The 18,192-nt window shown below is 40.3% G+C and overlaps 1 protein-coding gene across 2 annotated transcripts in view; it reads left to right on the top strand.

Moving 5' to 3' along the window:
• Positions 1–382: 382 nt before the first annotated feature.
• The window catches only part of LOC109032782 (neuronal acetylcholine receptor subunit alpha-9), a gene marked incomplete at its 3' end in the record, with an annotated part of 237,131 nt that continues 219,321 nt past the window's right edge, over positions 383–18,192 (top strand). Inside the window, 1 exon segment of one of the 2 annotated variants that reach the window (XM_072306447.1) lies at positions 383–602. In XM_072306447.1, coding sequence (XP_072162548.1) covers positions 533–602 — 70 coding nt within the window. 2 annotated transcript variants of the gene reach the window in all.

The following is an 18,192-nucleotide window of genomic DNA, read 5'->3' as shown; positions in this document are numbered from 1 at the left end:
TTGGGAAAATTGGTTAAGCGAACTCGATAAATTGCTCCAAATCAAAAAGGGTTTAAACATATCCTAGTGAAATTTCGTAGAGAGAGCCAAAACGAGCGCTTCACTTGTCAAAACTTGGCAAAAGGGGCCCCCGGAAAAGCCCCTTTCACCTATTTGTCTATAGCCATGATGTTATTTTTGATGATAAAATTATTTTTTATTTTAATTTTTCATGATAATCCGTCAATTTTTATGACCTTTCCGTCTGATGCAGGTATCACGAACTACATTTAGATGATCCATTAAATTTAGTTATCAATAGGTATCGATCTATAAACATCAAACGACAACAATTAAAGTCGAAAATTTGAATTTTGCGCGGTCACGAACAGAATCTGGCCCATAGTGCATCCGCATCGGGCGGACGCAGTCGCTCTCTCGCTGTGGGTCTTCCGCGCAGGATAGGTACAGGGATGAGCGTGGGTGGTAGGATGCTGCTAGCCGCGCAGTTGTTTCCGTGAAGACAACTGCGAAGGATGTGTAGTCCACGGCTATGCGCCTGTTGAGTGACAATCGTATTTTCGCTCTGTTGTGTGTTCATTCGCTCCTGTCCTTCGTATCAGGTGGGTTGTTCTCCTTTCGTACAGGTAGCTTGTACCCTCACTTTATCGTTCATGATTACCCATGGGCGAATTTATCTCGGTCCAATTCTTTTAGCTCCTCAAGTCTTAAATTGGCCAATCTCCAACTCAGTTTCCTAGACAAGATGTAACCAACTGCCCAACTAAGATTTTGTAGTTTGACAGTTTTCATAAAGACTGAAAATGATGCATGAATGCACTTTCAAATCTGTAAAGCTTTGGCACAATCATTTTTAATAGGCACCTAGTTCGCCACCCCCTACATGGGTTACCTAGATCGACTGCAACTCATTTCATACATTTTCTACAAGTATTTTTTCAGGTTGAAATTCGCTAGCGGTTTGTATTCTCTTCAACTCAAAATATTTGTAGCTATTTAATATACATTGATCTTAAGAGAAAGTAGGTATGAGATTTCTTTAAAAAAAAAAAATCCTTGTCTCCAAGGGAACTTAGGAGAGTTACTCAAATTGTGAAATTACTCTCTGTGTCTGTATCCGGTTATTCAGCGTTAGCGTTATCATGCAGGGTCGGATTAGCCGGGGTGCTGTAGCACCCCTGGCCCTTGACACAACAGGCCCCCGGGTGATTTCTTTTCCCTCCCATGACCACTGTGTTTAGTTCTTTATCTTAGCGAGTAATCTAACCAGATCCTGTAGGGGTCATTGGAGTTTAAAAGACAGCTTTAGAAAAGCCTGCAGTTTTAGGTGTCATAAGGACCCTTACATTTCAGAATGTTTGGCCTCTAATGACTACCCTAGTAGCAGAATCATAGAAGGAAAAGATAAAGATTATGTATGAAAGTTAATTATTTTTATATAACGCATGCATACGATAGTGTTAAAAGTGAACATTTTTATGTAACCATTATATAAAAAAAAGTCAAAATTTTCGTGAGCTTTTCGCAAACATACAAAAAAATCTTCTAATTTGCGAACATCTCACGAAAATGATGACCTTTTTTTAATGTGATTGTTACATAAAAATGTTCACTTTTAACACTTTCGTATGCATGCGTTATATGAGAAAATAAAAAGATTGTCTATAAAAAAATTACCCTATCTAGCTTTTATTATTTTTCATATATTATGGTCAGGTCTGAACTTTGATTTCTTTTTTTATATAAGCGTTACACGTTTTTAACCTACATGAAACTACCATCATGGGTAGAGTCCCTTTATACACAGTGTTACGACATCTCACTTGTGGTTGGGCTAGGTTAGGGCTAGGTTGGGCTGAAAGTGGTCTAAAAAAAAAAAATATCCAATTCTAATTGGTTCTCGCTCATGGAGTCACAAACGAGTGCACCAAGATGCCAGTACCTCGAATGTGAACAAAAGTAGGGTAGGTGGGGATGAAAGGCCGCATTTTTCCGTTTCGGCCGTCTGTAGGCCGCCGTATCGCGTGAAAATTTCTGGAATGTGGTAAAATATGTGCTAAAGACCCTTAGGCACAAAAGGGCACACTTTCCAGAATTTTAAAAGCATTTTCGAATTTTTTATGAATTTTTTCAAAAATTTCGTAAGTGCGGCCTTTTGCCCCCAAAATGGGGAAAGAGGCCGCACTTCCAGAAAAGTTCGTAAAAATTTCGGAAACTCATTCAAAATTCTGGAAAGTGTGTCATTTCATGTCTAAGGGTCTATAGTTGATATTTTACCACATTTCCAGAATTTCCATGCGATACGGCGGCTGAGGCTGACAGACGGCCGCAACGGCAAAGTGTGACCTTTTGCCTCCACCTACCCTACATTTTAGAATCTTTGGTAATTATTAATAATATTTAGTAAAATATGTAGTAAAAGATTTAGTATTGGTAGTATTAGTTGATAGATTAAGTATTAGTGCTATTTTAGTGAAGGCCGCGTGCGGCCTTTTGCCCCATCAGACCTGCGGCTTTTTGCCCCATTTGATGACGTAGGTAACCATAACCTCAAAATTCAAAGACAAGGCCATTAGCCGAAAAGTGACGGCGGGATATTCAAACCATCTTTATCATTGTTCGAACTGCAGCTCGTCCGAATTTTTCTATCAATTATAAAACTTGAAATTGACCAAAATAAAACTGGAAAAATCGATTTTTTTTCACGAAAAATCAACTTTCCTCATATTTTCGAGGGAACGCGTCCGTTCGGTCCGAAACTTCGTCAACACAACAGCACCATCACTACCAAAATAACTGACACGGTCCCGGTGCCAACCTAAAAAATTTCTGGGAAAAAAGTCGGGTACGGCCTTTTTCCCCGTGCGGCCTTTTACCCCCACCTACCCTAATGAAAATATATCGAACTAAACTGTGGTTTATCAAGAGTGAATTGTTATTTCAATATTTCGATATGGTCTTTTTTCAATAATTGCAATAGTGTTTTTAATTTCAAATGGAATACTCTTGAAATAATATCTGGTCTCTCTTAGGGACTTTGATTTTTATTTATGTTTTCATGAATTTATTTCCAATTAGGACTTATTGTCATTGTTATAAAAAGATCGTTTCTTCCGTACTTTCTAATGCGTGAGATTCCGTCTTGTATTCTCTCGTGCATATACCTTGGACTGCCGGTAAAACTTGAAGGAAGAATCACCATTTGACCAATATTTGTTAGATCTGCGTTTCCAGATACTGCATCTCTCAAATGAATATAACTTTCAGCACGTTTATTGTGTTTGATTTTGTTTCATGATGTGTTCGTCGTGTTTTTTGTGTTTGATGTATTTGTTGTGTTTTACTGTTTTTCGTGATGTGTTCGATGAGTTTCATGTGTTTGTTGTGTTTGATTGTGTTTCATGATGCGTTTGATGTGCTTTTTGTGTTTGTTGTGTGTTGTTTGTGACAACAAACACATCAAACACAACAAACACATCAAACATACCAAACACATCGAACACACCAAACACATCATGAAACACAATCAAACACAACAAATACATAAAGGCAAATCGATATCTATATATCGATATACAGGGTGGCCCAGACCTACCGTATCAGGCCTTTTTTTCGGTTAATTTGGGTCATACGAAGTCCAGGATCGCGGAGATGAATAGAGAATCGACCCCGAGGAATCCGAATTTCATGGTCCCAGACCCCCCTGGCGGCCCTTGGGGGGTGAAAGGGGGGTCTGTACTTCAAAAGTCAGAGTTAATGTCAAAACTTTGAAATTATTTCATCGGAATCAGAACGTACGGAAAATTTTAGCTTAAATCGACACGAAGAAATCCAAAATCGGCCCACCCGTGTCCAAAATACCGACCCCTAAAGGCGGGGGACAGAGCCCCCTTTCAAAAAAATGCAAGTTCGTTTAATTGACGTGGAGACTCGGAAAAAATGTGTATTCATGGGTAATAGACCCCAAGGAATCCGAATTTGAGGGTCCCGTTGTCCACAGAGACTTTTCTGATGGGGCACAGGGGGACTCTGAACTTTCAAATTTAACCGGTGTGGAGGTTACCCCTGTGCCTCATCAGAAAAGTCTCTGTGGACAACGGGACCCTCAAATTCGGATTCCTTGGGGTCTATTACCCAGGAATGCACATTTTTTCCGAGTCTCCACGTCAATTAAACGAACTTGCATTTTTTTGAAAGGGGGCTCTGTCCCCCGCCTTTAGGGGTCGGTATTTTGGACACGGGTGGGCCGATTTTGGATTTCTTCGTGTCGATTTAAGCTAAAATTTTCCGTACGTTCTGATTCCGATGAAATAATTTCAAAGTTTTGACATTAACTCTGACTTTTAAAGTACGGACCCCCCTTTCACCCCCCAAGGGCCGCCAGGGGGGTCTGGGACCATGAAATTCGGATTCCTTGGGGTCGATTCCCTATTCATCCCCGCGATTCTGGACTTTGCATGACCCCACTTAACCGAAAAAAAAGGCCTGGTACGGTAGGTCTGGGCCACCCTGTATAGTGAGTTAGGATCGATTATCGCATGTATGGCGATATACATCGCAAACAAAGGTGCCTAGTAACGCATGCTTAGCAACCGTGGGCCCGTTCCTCTCCCCAATTTTACCATTTGTTGACCATAAAATCCCGAAATCACGACAGGGAGAAAATGGAAATAGCCAGTGTCACTCACCGAATCGGGGAGGACCGGTTTACAAATTGTAGGGAAGATCGGACAGACGGTTTGACCTCCATTTCGTGAAAAGCGTCAAAACCGACCTTTACCTTATATATAAGAAGGTAGTTCGGAGATTCTTGAATATTTCTTTAGGTATCGATGGTGAAACTACCAGACCACGTATCTTATTTGCGGCGTTAAAAAATTCCGTTTCCATTTTAATTTTTTGAAGAAGACAAAATCAGTATCATTTCTTGAAACGTTTACAGAGTTTCCTTCGTATGTAAAAGAAAAAACACGGAAGTTTTCAAGAATGGGCTTTGAGTAGTTTTTCATTTAAGAAATAAAGTATGACAGGAAGTCTACAAGGTCACAAACCACGGTACTTGGTCTAGTAGGCTCACCGCGTTGGTACGTAATTAATTTTCACACCATGTAGTCCGTGTGCAAATATGTTCATTTTTAGGGACCCGGGCCTATTAGTGATAGAAGTGTTGGAGTTGTCTCAATCTCTTCTTCTTGATGTCTAAAAACAGGATTTCGATGTTGTCATTCTCAATTTCCGAAAAGACACCCCCAATCCAAGATGGCGACCAGAACCACTCCCATGGGTATGAAATGTACAAAAACAACCCTTTTGATGGGCAACTGAGGAGTCCATTTCTAAGTATTTTTGGTCGTAAAATTCAATATACCAAAAATTCACTCAGGCCTTTTTCTAAACGCCAAATCCAAGATGGCTGTCACATTTGGGCCAAAATCGGGGTAAGGGACATGTGATCTTCAAAGTGCCGAGTAAGGTGTCTATTCATACGTATTTTGGGTCGTAGAATCCGAAAGAGAAGTTACATTTACCTACCTTATCGAGGCACGGGGGGAGGGGGGGGGGGGGGTCGAGGCCCTAACATGGCGGCAAAAATGGCTGAAGCTGAGGGTAAAACATTAGTTCCAGCCTTATGCTCGTTTTTGGCCGGAAACGGGCCCTATATGTCTTCGTTTACAAGACTATTAGGAACCTCCCTCATTTAGATCAAGAATCAGCAGAAATATTTTGAATTCAGATTGTGGCACACTCTTTGATAACACAGCCCTGCGTTTTTTTGGTCATGTCGTGTTGCATTGCATGTCTTGATTGTTTCGTATGTATTTTTTAGCGCTGAATTCGGGAAAAATATAAAAAAAATTCCATCATGTCAGGATTTTCCGCAAATTTTAAATTTTGGTTATGGGGGGGGGGGGATTTCCTAAAAATTAATTTTTTTTTCAATTCGACCTTTGATTATGGTCTGTAGTATCTGTACTAAGTATGAATTTACCATAATACGTTCAAAGAAAGCCTCAAAGAGTGATGTTTGTCCAAATTTCGTCAAATTTTAGGTACGCATTTTTAAGTGATTTCTATCCCCCCAAAAAATTGTTTTCTGGTCGAAATTTTTATAAATACGACTCGAAAGAAATTTATTCCCCCATTATTTACTTCCGCAAGAACCCACTAATCACCAGGAAAAGTAAACACCAGTTTTTAAAATATTGGGAAGAAGGGGGGCGGCGCCAAGATGTCATGAGAGCTCTACGCGGCTCGCGGCTCGCGGCTTCTTTCCGCCGCACACCGCCGCGTCGCAAGTTTTCGCAAAAAGTCTGTAATGTAACGTCGCGGATTTTGCACCATCAGCTCATCGCAGATGTAACAAAACACATCTGGTGACTTTTTGCATCCTCTGGCCACGTGGCCGAAATTACGAATTTTCGGCACACAGAAGAACCGAATCTCGGGCAAACAACGTACCGCTTTGTCTGCTATTTTAGCACTGATAAGTCAGGATAAAATCCCACTGAATTCATGATAGAACGCTAGACGAGTTGAAACCTGGGTGAATTCAAATAACGGTCAAATTCCAGGTTCTATTTCCTTTCAAAATTTTTTTGTGAATTTTTGGGCAAACGAAACGTTATTTTGACTATCATTAGGTGTAGACTTAGGAAATATAGCTCGTCGAGCTTAATAGTTGGGCTTCAACCCGAATCTCCACCGTCAAGTGTATCTTTTCCCAAAATTTGCTCTAATTTTGCCTGATTTCCCAAATTTTCATCTCCGAGGTGACATATAATAGGTACTTTTAATTGAAAATTGAACACAATTAATTGTCATAAAGGCATCGTCGAGCACTAAGTTAAAGCATACCTAATTGAAAGTATGTACCTAACCCTTTCATATCTTGCAGAACCCAAAAAATTGAGAAAAAAATTCATCCGTCATGAAAGACATCTGGAGCTTATTCTGCTTGTCTTAGATTGGGATGGATTGGGTTCCTCCTGGGAGAAGACGTAGGGGACGCCCAGCAAAATCGTGGATTGGTGGCATTCAAGATGAAATCACAAGATGCCATCTACCAGATGACCTCTGGATCGATAGGCAAGGATGACGATTAGGTGTCGCAGAGCGCCCGAGCGCGCTGTAAAGCGACTGGAATTTATGTATTCTGCTTGTCTTTTAGACAGTTTTGCCTGTTTATCAAAATGCGCACTGTTTTCATTTAACACGAGAAGAAGCTTTTATTTCTTGGAATATTGCAGTACAAAATGGATCAAAAACACCGAATTTTAAAACATCGAGTGCGCGTGTACCCGCTGAAGTGGAGATAACGCCAGGAAAAGTTTGAGGACTTGCATTGACATAACAATTACACTGGTCAACGTTTTTTTTTTTTTTTTTTTTTTTTTTTTTTTTTTTTTTTTTGATTTTCCGAAGATTTGCCAATGGTTTCGGAGTAGATTTTTGGCGCTGATTCGGAAGAACACCTCCATTTACCTATATCAGTGCGATTTATCCTGGAAAATTCGGAATTTTTCCGGAGAAATCGGAATTTTCCTTAAAAATCTAGCTTTTCCAGAGGAGTCAATTTTCCGGGAGAACCTGTGCACGATGGAAAAAACCCAGGAATTCCTCGATTTCGTAGCCTAAAATACATAAGAACCCCTATTGCATCCCTATTAAAAATTCCTTTCTTTTCCTAATACCAAGGTTTTCCGGTCCAGTTTCATTTAAATCAATTAATTAGTCACCGAGATAGTGTTTTAAGCCGCGGCTGCCATCTTAGATTTTCGAATCTTGGAAATTTGACTAAAATTCGAGTTCCCTATTGGAACGGCGAGAGCCTCAATAAAAAAATAATAAAAATAAGATACAAGCCGAAAGAAAAATTTTAGTGAAATTCCGAGGGACCAGCCGGTTTTAATTTACGAAGTGGCCAGAAACCGGCAAAGACCATAACGTTAAGATGCGAAAAAAATGATGAGAAGACTTGGAGATTGATTAATAATTTGGAATTTTAAATGAATAACACGTAAGCGCCTGCAGAGTGCAAGAGCGCTCGCAAACCAGCGTGAATTTAAATCATACGCTAGGATGAAATATTAATTAAAGACCATAGTAACGATGCGAAAAAATGAGGAGAGATTTAGGTGATTGATCAATAATTTGGAATTTTAAATGATGAATAATACGGAGGTAGAAGTTAATTTATGTAAGAGACAATTTTAATCATGAGCACCAGGGAGGATGCTCGCAACTTACGTGAATTTCAAACGTAGGTACGCTAGATGAGGAGAGAAGTTGAAATCATAAGTATTAGGGATAGGATAGCCACAAATACTCGCAACTGACGTGATTGCAAACTAACGTCAGAATAACCCAATCTTAAGAAAGTAGTGAAGTCGTAAGTACATGGAATAGCCACATGTACTCGCAAACTAGCGTGAATTGCAACGTACGCTAGGGTACGAATTTAATTAAGGGACTTGAAAAAGTGAAAAGGACAGAAAGAGGAAAGAGAGAGAATTTAAAAGGTGCTTGCGTCAAGCTTGTATGCAAATATCCGGATGATATTTACGTACAAGTTGCTAATGCTGAAAAGAAAAGATATTTAATGAAGCATCAATTAGTAGCTTACTGAGCTACAATGTCATAATATATGACACTTTTCCAAGTCTTTGACTTGATCGCAGAACTGATCCGCTGGACTGGGGAGGAAATCCACTCTGTAGAATTGGGGTGCCAAAGCTTTGAACTGCGAAAACCACCTTCGTTCTTTGTGCGAGCAACGTACCGTTGCTGTAAGGCCAGAAAAGTGCGTCTACTTGATAAATCTCAGTGACCATGGCCCAAGGTTTGAGCTGTCAGGAGTGATCACAATCTTCGTTCTTCAAGCGGGCAAGGAGCCTCCGCTACCTACTTAACAGGCTTAGCGCCTTCTTGATTAGGTACTGGCAATGACCTTGATCCATGACTAAAGCTGAGAGCTAGACTTTATTCATCGTACAAGTCCGAGTCCAAATTCCAAGATGAGAGAGGGGAGATCCGTCCAGTCCGGCAGTAGAGATACAGGTGATTGATTAGAGCGAATCCCCGGGTACTCCATGACCGCGCGCAAGAGCCAAAAGGAACAAAGCTTCGAAATCGGCCGGCCGGTGACGCCGCCTAGGCCGATTCGTGCTAAGGCCTTGTCTCCACGAGCCGTTTCACGAGATTTGTCCTAGGGAAAAATCCCACTTACGAAGTTGGGAAAAATATTGAGTTAATCAATATTTTTCCCGGTACCAATTAAGTATGGTACTTGTACCCCTAAGACCCACTGAGAGAAGAAGAAGAAGTGAAAACGAATTGTGCGATATTTTATTCATTACTACATTGTTAAGTAATGTTTGTTTAGTTAAAATAATGTGTCTAATTGTCAATTGAGTGCAATTATTATTTTAATCCCGGTTGAATACTCGACGTCAACTAATTTATCCTCCCGCGCAAACTAGTCGCAGGACTGTATGAGCCCCGTCCCGCGTGGAGACGGTAACTGGAAAAAATCCCAGAAGTTTCATTCCTGCGATTCGAACTTGGGACAAATCCCATGAAAACGTCTCGTGGAGACAAGGCCTAACGGCGGGATGAATAATCCGATGTTTTTAATCTTGGATCTGGACTTTCTGCATTTTTGATGGTTGTAACTGACAGCTCTCAGAGAGTACTTTTCAGAAAATACAACAGTTCCGTGGGAAATTGCGTGCGGAGAATAAGAAAAGCTCATCAAATGGTCACAATGAGTAATTACACGTGGAGCTTCGGGTTCTTAAAAACTGATATAAAGTGAATTCAGGTGTATATTGAAAGGTTTTATGGTAGATTTATGAAGAAGGTAGCTATTAGAAGTGATCTAAGGTAAAAAGAACGAAAGTATCGTTCTCTGCATGCTAGTTTCAACGATGGTAAGTGCTGGCTAGGCGGGAGGGGAAGTGGAGCGGCAAGTGCTGTGTGGGCTCTACGCGCAAGCACGGTCAAAACTAGAATGATTTCATTGGCTCCTGGAATTTGCTCGGTGAAGCCCTGGTAAAAATGATCAGTTGACGGTGTATCAGTTTGTCAACGGTGTTTTGGCGCGGAGCATCAGTAGACATCAATTGAATCGAGGTATGCGAAAACGTCCGATGTCCATTTTTTTGGATTTTGAGTTTTTTGGCTTAACGTCATCTTCGAGGGTAAGCGCATCTATATGTAGACGGATTTGACCTGTTTTTTGTTTTTTCGCCCCCATTTAGGGGGTTGAACCTCAAAAGTATGCGAAAACGTCCGATGTCCATTTACGAGGGTCATCCAATGAGGTTCCCCACCTCTTATCTTCCAAACGGAAAGAGATAAATCAAATCGGTAAAAAAGTTCTTATAAGGCATACTTTAAGCTTTAAAAGAAGCTCAAGTTTTTGAAAATTGGTCGAGGGGTTCGCAAGGAAACTTAATTTTACTGCGACAACTTCCTGTCGCCGCGCGCCCACCTTCGGAGTCTGGATGCGCGGAGAGTCGATTATTTCAGACTTGGGTTTTCGCCACTAAGCATCATATCAAAAAGAAATTTAAAGGTTTTTATTGAGTAGACCTTACCTTACTTTTTGACGTAGTCTCCGCCTCTGTTTTGACATTTCTGGTGTCAATATTGTAGCTTCTTGATGCCTTCCGCGTAGAGGCTGGCTCTTGTCTTGGCACCGGAATCCGTCATTGACAGCGCTCTGTACTTCCGAATCATTCGGATTCCGCTTTCCACCGAGGAAGTTTTTCAGCTCAGTGAACAGACGAAAGTCACATGAGGCTGAATCTTAAGAGTACGGAAGATGGAGGGAAATTTTTTTATGCAAAGCAACTGATTCGGAAGTGTAGAGGGCTTGTCAATGACTGGTTTTGGTGCCAAGACAAGAGCCAGATTCTACGCGGAAGGCATCGAGAAGCTGCAATATTGATACCAGAAATGTCAAACAGAGGCAGGGACTTCGTCAAAAAGTAAGGTAAGGTCTACTCAATAAAAACCTTCAAATTTCTTTTTGATTTGATGCTTAGCGGCGAAAACCCAAGTCTGAAATAATCGACTCTCCGCGCATCCAGACTCCGAAGGTGGGCGCGCGGCGACAGGAAGTTGTCGCAATAAAATTAAGTTTCCTCGTGAGCCCCTCGACCAATTTTCAAAGACTTGAGCTTCTTTTAAAGCTTAGAGTATGCCTTATAAGAACTTTTTTACCGATTTGATTTATCTCTTTTCGTTTGGAAGATAAGAGGTAGGGAACCTCATTGGATGACCCTCGTACTTTTTTCCACTCCATTATTTTTACTTCCAACCCCCCCCCCCCCCCTCGAAATCGACAAAATTGGGATCTGAAATGTCTTAATTTTCCAAAAGTTTCCAAGGGAGATCCGTCGGACTCACCTAGTCCCTGGGGATTCCATACCCCCCCCTCCCAACACAGACACACACACCCTCTCACACAGATACTCCATCGCCTCTAACGTGTCGCGGCTGCGGGAGCCTTAAATTCATAACCGCCACTGCGCCTGTAGGGACCGCAATTTTCATCAGAAAAATTTAAAATCGGGTTAAATAAGACCGAATTTTTATCTGCTTTCATGTGAGATCCACAAACTCTGTCTTAAAATCAACGGCTTTGGCGATAATAGCCGTAAAACGAGAGAATTACCTATTTTTGACCGATTTTTTATCGGAGGGGGGGGGGGGCTTGGAGGGGTCCCCATGATTGTTCGAGGGGGCAATTTTGGATTCTCGTTAAAGTCTCCCTATAGATGAGAAATTAAATGAGAAAAAAAGTTCTGGTCCCAAAACATGCGATGGTAGCCGAAAAACGAAAGAAAATAACCGATTTTTGACAGTTGTTTCGATTATGGAGCGGTTTTCGGGGGGTCCCCATGATTGGTCGAGGGGGCAAATTTGGATTCTCGTTAAGAACTCCCTATAGATGAGAAATTATATGAGAAAAAATTTCTGCTCTCAAAACGTGCGCTAGTAGCAGAACAACGAGAGAAAATAACCAATTTCCGACTGTTTTTTTGATGTTGAGGGTTTTCGGGGGGGTTCCCATGATTTGTCGAGGGGGCAAATTTGGATTCTCGTTCAGGACCCTCTGAAGATGAATAATTTCACCCTACTTTATATAATTCTAATCGAATTCGTGCATTCTAGGCAATCCTGAACACATATCTTGAGGGGCAATCTCAAAGTATGCGAAAACGTCCGATGTCCATTATTTTTCTTCTTCCGCCGTCACGTAACTTTCACTGAAGCCTCGAAGAAAAGAGAAATATTTTTTTTGTGTTACTGGAGGTCTGACATTATGTTTTACTCTAGTTTAAAGGTTTTTGGAGGGGTCAAAAATAATGGTTTTTGGGCAGATTTTTGCAATGTATGCGAAAACGTCTAATGTCCAAAGCCCTTTTTTTAAAATTACTCAGCACTGAATGGGAGTTGGAATGGGACACAGTTGTGTGCCTCTGCTACAACCCTTTACTAAGAAACACATGCCTTGATTTTCTTCAAAACGCCGATTCTAAAGGCCTCCACAGTTTTTTGCGGTTTACCAAAAGTTGATTTTTTGGACATCGGACATTTTCGCATACCTCGATTCAATTGAGATCGGGTCAGTTGATGGCTTCAACTGATCTAAACTGATAAGTGGTGGCAGTTCGAAGTATCAACAGATCTGAAATGATACTTGGTATCAGTTGGTACCATGTATCAACTGATAAGACATAAATTAAAAACGCACTATCTGCTTGTGTAATTTTACGTATTTATGCAGTTTCTCACATTTATCTCACGATTTGACGACCAGAGAGCGCTGCTGGGAATTACCGTTCTCGTATTTCTGACACGAGGCTTAGCAGGCAGCTCTCATTCCCAAACGGTCTTCCATCTAAGTACTAACTACGCTCGGCGTTGCTTAACTTTGGTGATCGTTCAAGAGACAGAGCCACTACTCCATCCGCGCATGCGATCAAAACAGACGTATTTTTGCCATTTCAGGGCCCCCACTAGAATCAATTTGACAGAGAGTGATGATTTTGTGTTGAATTTGAATCTACACTTAATTTTTCCATTTTATTTTTTAATCACTTAAAATGTAAGTGAAGTTTTACAAGTTATGTTTTCCTTAAAGATGAGACTAAGAAACACAAAATGCGAAACCAAAAGTAATAATTAAAGATGTAAAAGAAGATGAAATGATGAAAAATCAATAATCAACTTATAAGAACTTGAAAATAATCATGAAAAAAATTTGAAAACAAATAATTAAATCCTTATTGCGGGAGGGTCAAAAAAATTTCATTAGCATATTTATATGAATTTAATGTGAAAAAAATAATTGATCAAGGTAATTTTATGTGTTTTTGTCACATTCTTTTCATGTAATTTTTATGTGTAAATTATGGAAAAAAATATTTTCGAGTGGTGAGCGTTGAAGAAATTAATATGTCTTTATATGAATTTTCAGTTAAGAAAAAAAATGATCGAGATAATTTTTATGTGTTTTTGCCACGTTCTTTTTGTGTAGTGATAAAATTATGTTAAAAAAAGGGCTCAAGTTGTCGCCGGTAAGGAAATCATTTACTTAAATTCATGTAAATTTTATATGAAAAATGTTTAGTCTCCTCGAAATCACATCTTTTTTCTTTTTACATTTTTTGATATGAATTTGAAGTGAAATTCATGTAAACACTTGATTTACCAAGATTATTTTTCTTCAGTTTTACGTTATTTTTAATATATTTTTTACGTAAGTAAATGTTATTGTAATTTCCAATATTTTTACGTAATTTTACCAGGCGTGAGGAAAAAATTGAAAAGATGTACAATTAATTCCATGGTTAACGCCCTAAGGACATTTTTACGTAAAAAAGATAGAAATGTATATAAATTTTCGTTTTTTTAAAGTGAAAGCGTTCTAAGAGCCGTCAACCATGGGATAAATATTACATGTTTTGTATTAATATTTACGGCTTATTAAGAAAAAAAAGGTTAAAATTTATCTCTTTTTTGTAGGGGGAAAAAATTCTTACTGGGGATGGTATCAACCAAATATAGTATCTAGTAATATGAGATCAGTTACGATGGGAGCGGCTCAAAAATTAAACATTATACCCCCTTTTACATGGGGGATTCTCCTGATCAAAATCACAACAAATTGAAGTAGGCATCGCACAGATTTTTTGGTATAAAATCCATGCTCCCGTGCCGACAAACCCATGGAACTGGTGTGAAGGACCGATTTTTGTGTAACAGCAAGCAGCGCTGGGTACCCACCTACGTATTGCACTGTCCTTAAACTTCTCCTTTCTTTAGCAAGTGACATAATCTTTGAACGGCCGTAGAATTTCAAATAATCAGCATTAGGTATTCGAGATTTTAAAACCATAAAATAATGCATTTACCTACCGTAGAAAAAAATTGAATGGAAAAGGGATTAAACTAATATAAATATCTCTATTGATGTAGTGGCCCTGAAAACTAGATGCCTTGATGAAGTGGCCTAGTGGGCCTTGTCAAACATGCCAACCAGATCGTCCTGTTAAAATGCATACGTAGCCCCATTGGACTAAGTTTAACTTGTAATTGACGTCTATTGAATTTCTGTTTGGATCAGTAGGACTGCATTTTGCAATTTGGACCTATAAATTCCGGCCCGGTTTAAAAACATCGTATGTGTCATTGGTTTCCCTGTGCACATAAGTGTCTTTTCAGATGAGCCAGAATTTATAGGTCCAAATTGCAAAATGCAGTCCAGTAGATGTTCAACAGATGTCAGTTCATGCTGGACCGATATCAATTGAACCTCAAGTGATACGTAGCAAATTTCAACTGTTACCTATTGAGGCTCAACATATAGATCTATTGAGTATAATCTGGTATCAGTACAACCTCTACTGGTACCAACTGACACTCATCAAATATCTGGAGACTTTCAACTGGTATCAGTTGGTATCAGTGTAACCTCTACTGGTGCCAACTGTTACTCATCAAATATCTGTAGACTTTCAACTGGTATCAGTTGGTAACCGTCGATATCAGTTAAAATCAGTTAATATCAGTTCATTTCCGCTACTGATTATAACTGATATCAACCTATCATTTTTACCAGGGAGCTTCGACTATGCAGTGATGAGCCAATGAGGAGTTGTGTTGGCGCGGGAAATTTAAAGCTGGCTCTTTCTTTAGCCCGGGGAAAATTGCCTTTTTTGTTCCTGCCGTCCTGAAAGGACTACTTGAATTTTATTTTAATTTTAGTTTTATTTTTATTTCTAGACGAACGGAAAAGATAGCCTTTCCGTCTTTACGGGGTTTTGAAGTCCCTGTTTGGGAATTTTTGCAATGATTGTTTCTGATTAATTTTAACTTGACTTTTTTTGCGGGAGAAATAGAGCGGAGGTAAAGTTTTGAGCTCGGGCGAGCTGCGCTAGTTTTTTATTTGAGATTCTATTTGGATCAATGCAATTTATTTAGGTTCTTTTGTATTCGCCATGGTGAGCGAAGAAAACTCAAAACACTTGCGTGAAGAGAGCTTCCAGTGAATGGAGAAGGCGTTTTAACTTCAAAGTGCTATACTAACCTTTCCTAGTTTTTAATTGACGTGATTTAAGCTCTTTTATTCGCCGTGGTGAGCGAAAAAACGCGGAAAAACTTTCGCGAGAAAGATTCCAGGAAAAAGAGAGGGGCGGAAAAAAAGGTGTTTTTATCCTTTTCCCTAGTTTTAATTGACGTGATTTAAGATGCTTTATTCGCCATGGTGAGCAAAAAAAACCCCAAAGAACTTTTATGTTAAAGCCTCCGGAAAAAAAGTAAGGGGCGGAAAAAAAAGCGTTCTAAATTCGTAATGTTATACTAACCTTCTTCCCAGTTTTAATTGACGTGATTTAAGCTGTTTTATCCGCTGTGGTGAGCGAAAAAACCCCGAAAAGCTTTAACGTTAAAGATTCCGGGAAAAAGAAAAGGGCGGAAAAAGGCGCTCTAAGCTCGTAATGCTATACTCACCTTTTTCCCAGTTTTAATTGCCGTGATTTAAGTTATTTTTATTCGCTGTGGTGGGCGAAAAAAACGGCCAAAGGTTTTCGTGAAGGGAGATTTCAGAAACAACAGAATCAATACTTCCTTCAGTAAGTTGTCTTTAATTTCATCCGCATAGGTACACATGCAGAAAAACAAACTTTTAAAATTGGTTTTTATTTTCCACTGATCTTTGCAATGTTTACCGTGGCGATTCATGAATGCAAAATTAAGAAAAAATTTACATTCAAGTTTCCATTAAAGCTAGAAAGTCGGGCGGCTCGACAACTCACGAGTACCGAGTCGTCGTGCACATGCTACACAGTTAGAGCTTTAAGAACCAACGGTTTCGCGGCTTCTCTGACAGAGCGCGGCCGCGGTGCGGCTACTTGATTCGCCGTAATGCCTACAGGATTCGCTAGTGGCGCAGCCTCCTGCCACCAACTCATGAGTGAGTCGTCGTACACACGCGGTTTTTGGTCAGAACTTTCTTTTTTACCAGTGTGGCGGCAACACCCATTCTAAAATACCTGCGGGTACCAAGTTTCGCGTAAATCAATTGATAAGCCGCTGAGATAGCATTTTCGGCCATGTCCGCCATCTTGGATTTTCGAATATTGAAAATTGGACTAAAAATTTAAGTTCCCCATTAAAAAGTACCCCTACATACCAAGTTCTACTTTAATCAACTGATTAGGTGCTGAGATAGCATTTTAGGCCACGTCCACCATCTTGGATTTTCGAATTTTGAAAATTCGACTAGAATTTCGAGTTCCCCATTGAAAAATACCCGCGTTTACCAAGTTTCACGTAAATCGATTGATTAGGCGCTGAGCTAGCATTTTAGGTCATGTCCGCCATCTTGGATTTTCGAATTTTCAAAATTCCACTAAAAATTCGAGTTCCTCATCTAAAAATACCTCCGTGTAACAAGTTTCATTTAAATCGGTAGAAATGAGCGCCTACAGGGCTTAAACAAGCAAGTCTCAGTTGTAACAGTTTTCCACTCTGTCCCATTAAACTGGGACACTGGGACAGGATGGAACGGGATAGGATGGAAATAAGCTGTTTTTTAAGCTTATCTCTAACAGTAAAGACAATTTTGGTGTTTCTTTTCACGGAATATTTAGTAGCACATCCTAGAGTATCGGAATAAGAAAAAAATTTCCCTAACGCACACTTCGAAAGTATTTTACGAGCTAATATTAGTGTGTGTGTGTGTGTGTGTGTGTGTGTGAGGGTGTGTGTGAGGGTGTGTTAGGGTGTGTGTGTGCATGTCTTACATCAGAAGTGGGGCCGAGACTGTGGAGTGTGCCTCAGAACTGGGGCAGACCATGAAAATACCCAACAGAACTGGGGCTGCCTCACTTATGGGCCGTGCCCCACTTCTGGAAAATATCCCCAAAACCCCCCCAAAAAACCCCGAAAACCCTTGAGAGCCCCCGGGGCGGCCAGGTTAGGTTAGGTTAGGTTAGGTAGGTTAGGTTATGTTAGGTTAGGTTAGGTTAGGTCAGGTTAGGTTAGGTCAGGTTAGGTTAGGTCAGGTTAGGTTAGGTTAGGTTAGGTCAGGTTAGGTTAGGTCAGGTTAGGTTAGGTTAGGTCAGGTTAGGTTAGGAAGGCCTAAGGATGAGTCAAGTAAGGTTTGGTTAGGTTAGAATGGGTTAAATAAGCCTTTTTTCGCAAGGTGCCCCACTTCTGTTGTGAAACATAACTGTGTGTGTGTGTGTGTGTGTGTGGTGTGGGTGTGTGCTGTGTGTGTGTGCATGTCTTACATCAGAAGTGGGGCCGAGACTGTGGAGTGTGCCTCAGAACTGGGGCAGACCATGAAAATACCCAACAGAACTGGGGCTGCCTCACTTATGGGCCGTGCCCCACTTCTGGAAAATATCCCCAAAACCCCCCCAAAAAACCCCGAAAACCCTTGAGAGCCCCCGGGGCGGCCAGGTTAGGTTAGGTTAGGTTAGGTAGGTTAGGTTATGTTAGGTTAGGTTAGGTTAGGTCAGGTTAGGTTAGGTCAGGTTAGGTTAGGTCAGGTTAGGTTAGGTTAGGTTAGGTCAGGTTAGGTTAGGTCAGGTTAGGTTAGGTTAGGTCAGGTTAGGTTAGGAAGGCCTAAGGATGAGTCAAGTAAGGTTTGGTTAGGTTAGAATGGGTTAAATA

Source organism: Bemisia tabaci, chromosome 1 (genome assembly GCF_918797505.1).
Source record: "Bemisia tabaci chromosome 1, PGI_BMITA_v3".
NCBI classification, from domain to species: domain Eukaryota; kingdom Metazoa; phylum Arthropoda; class Insecta; order Hemiptera; family Aleyrodidae; genus Bemisia; species Bemisia tabaci.
The sequence above is the reverse complement of the archived record's forward strand: the minus strand, read 5'-3'. Positions and strand labels throughout refer to the sequence as shown.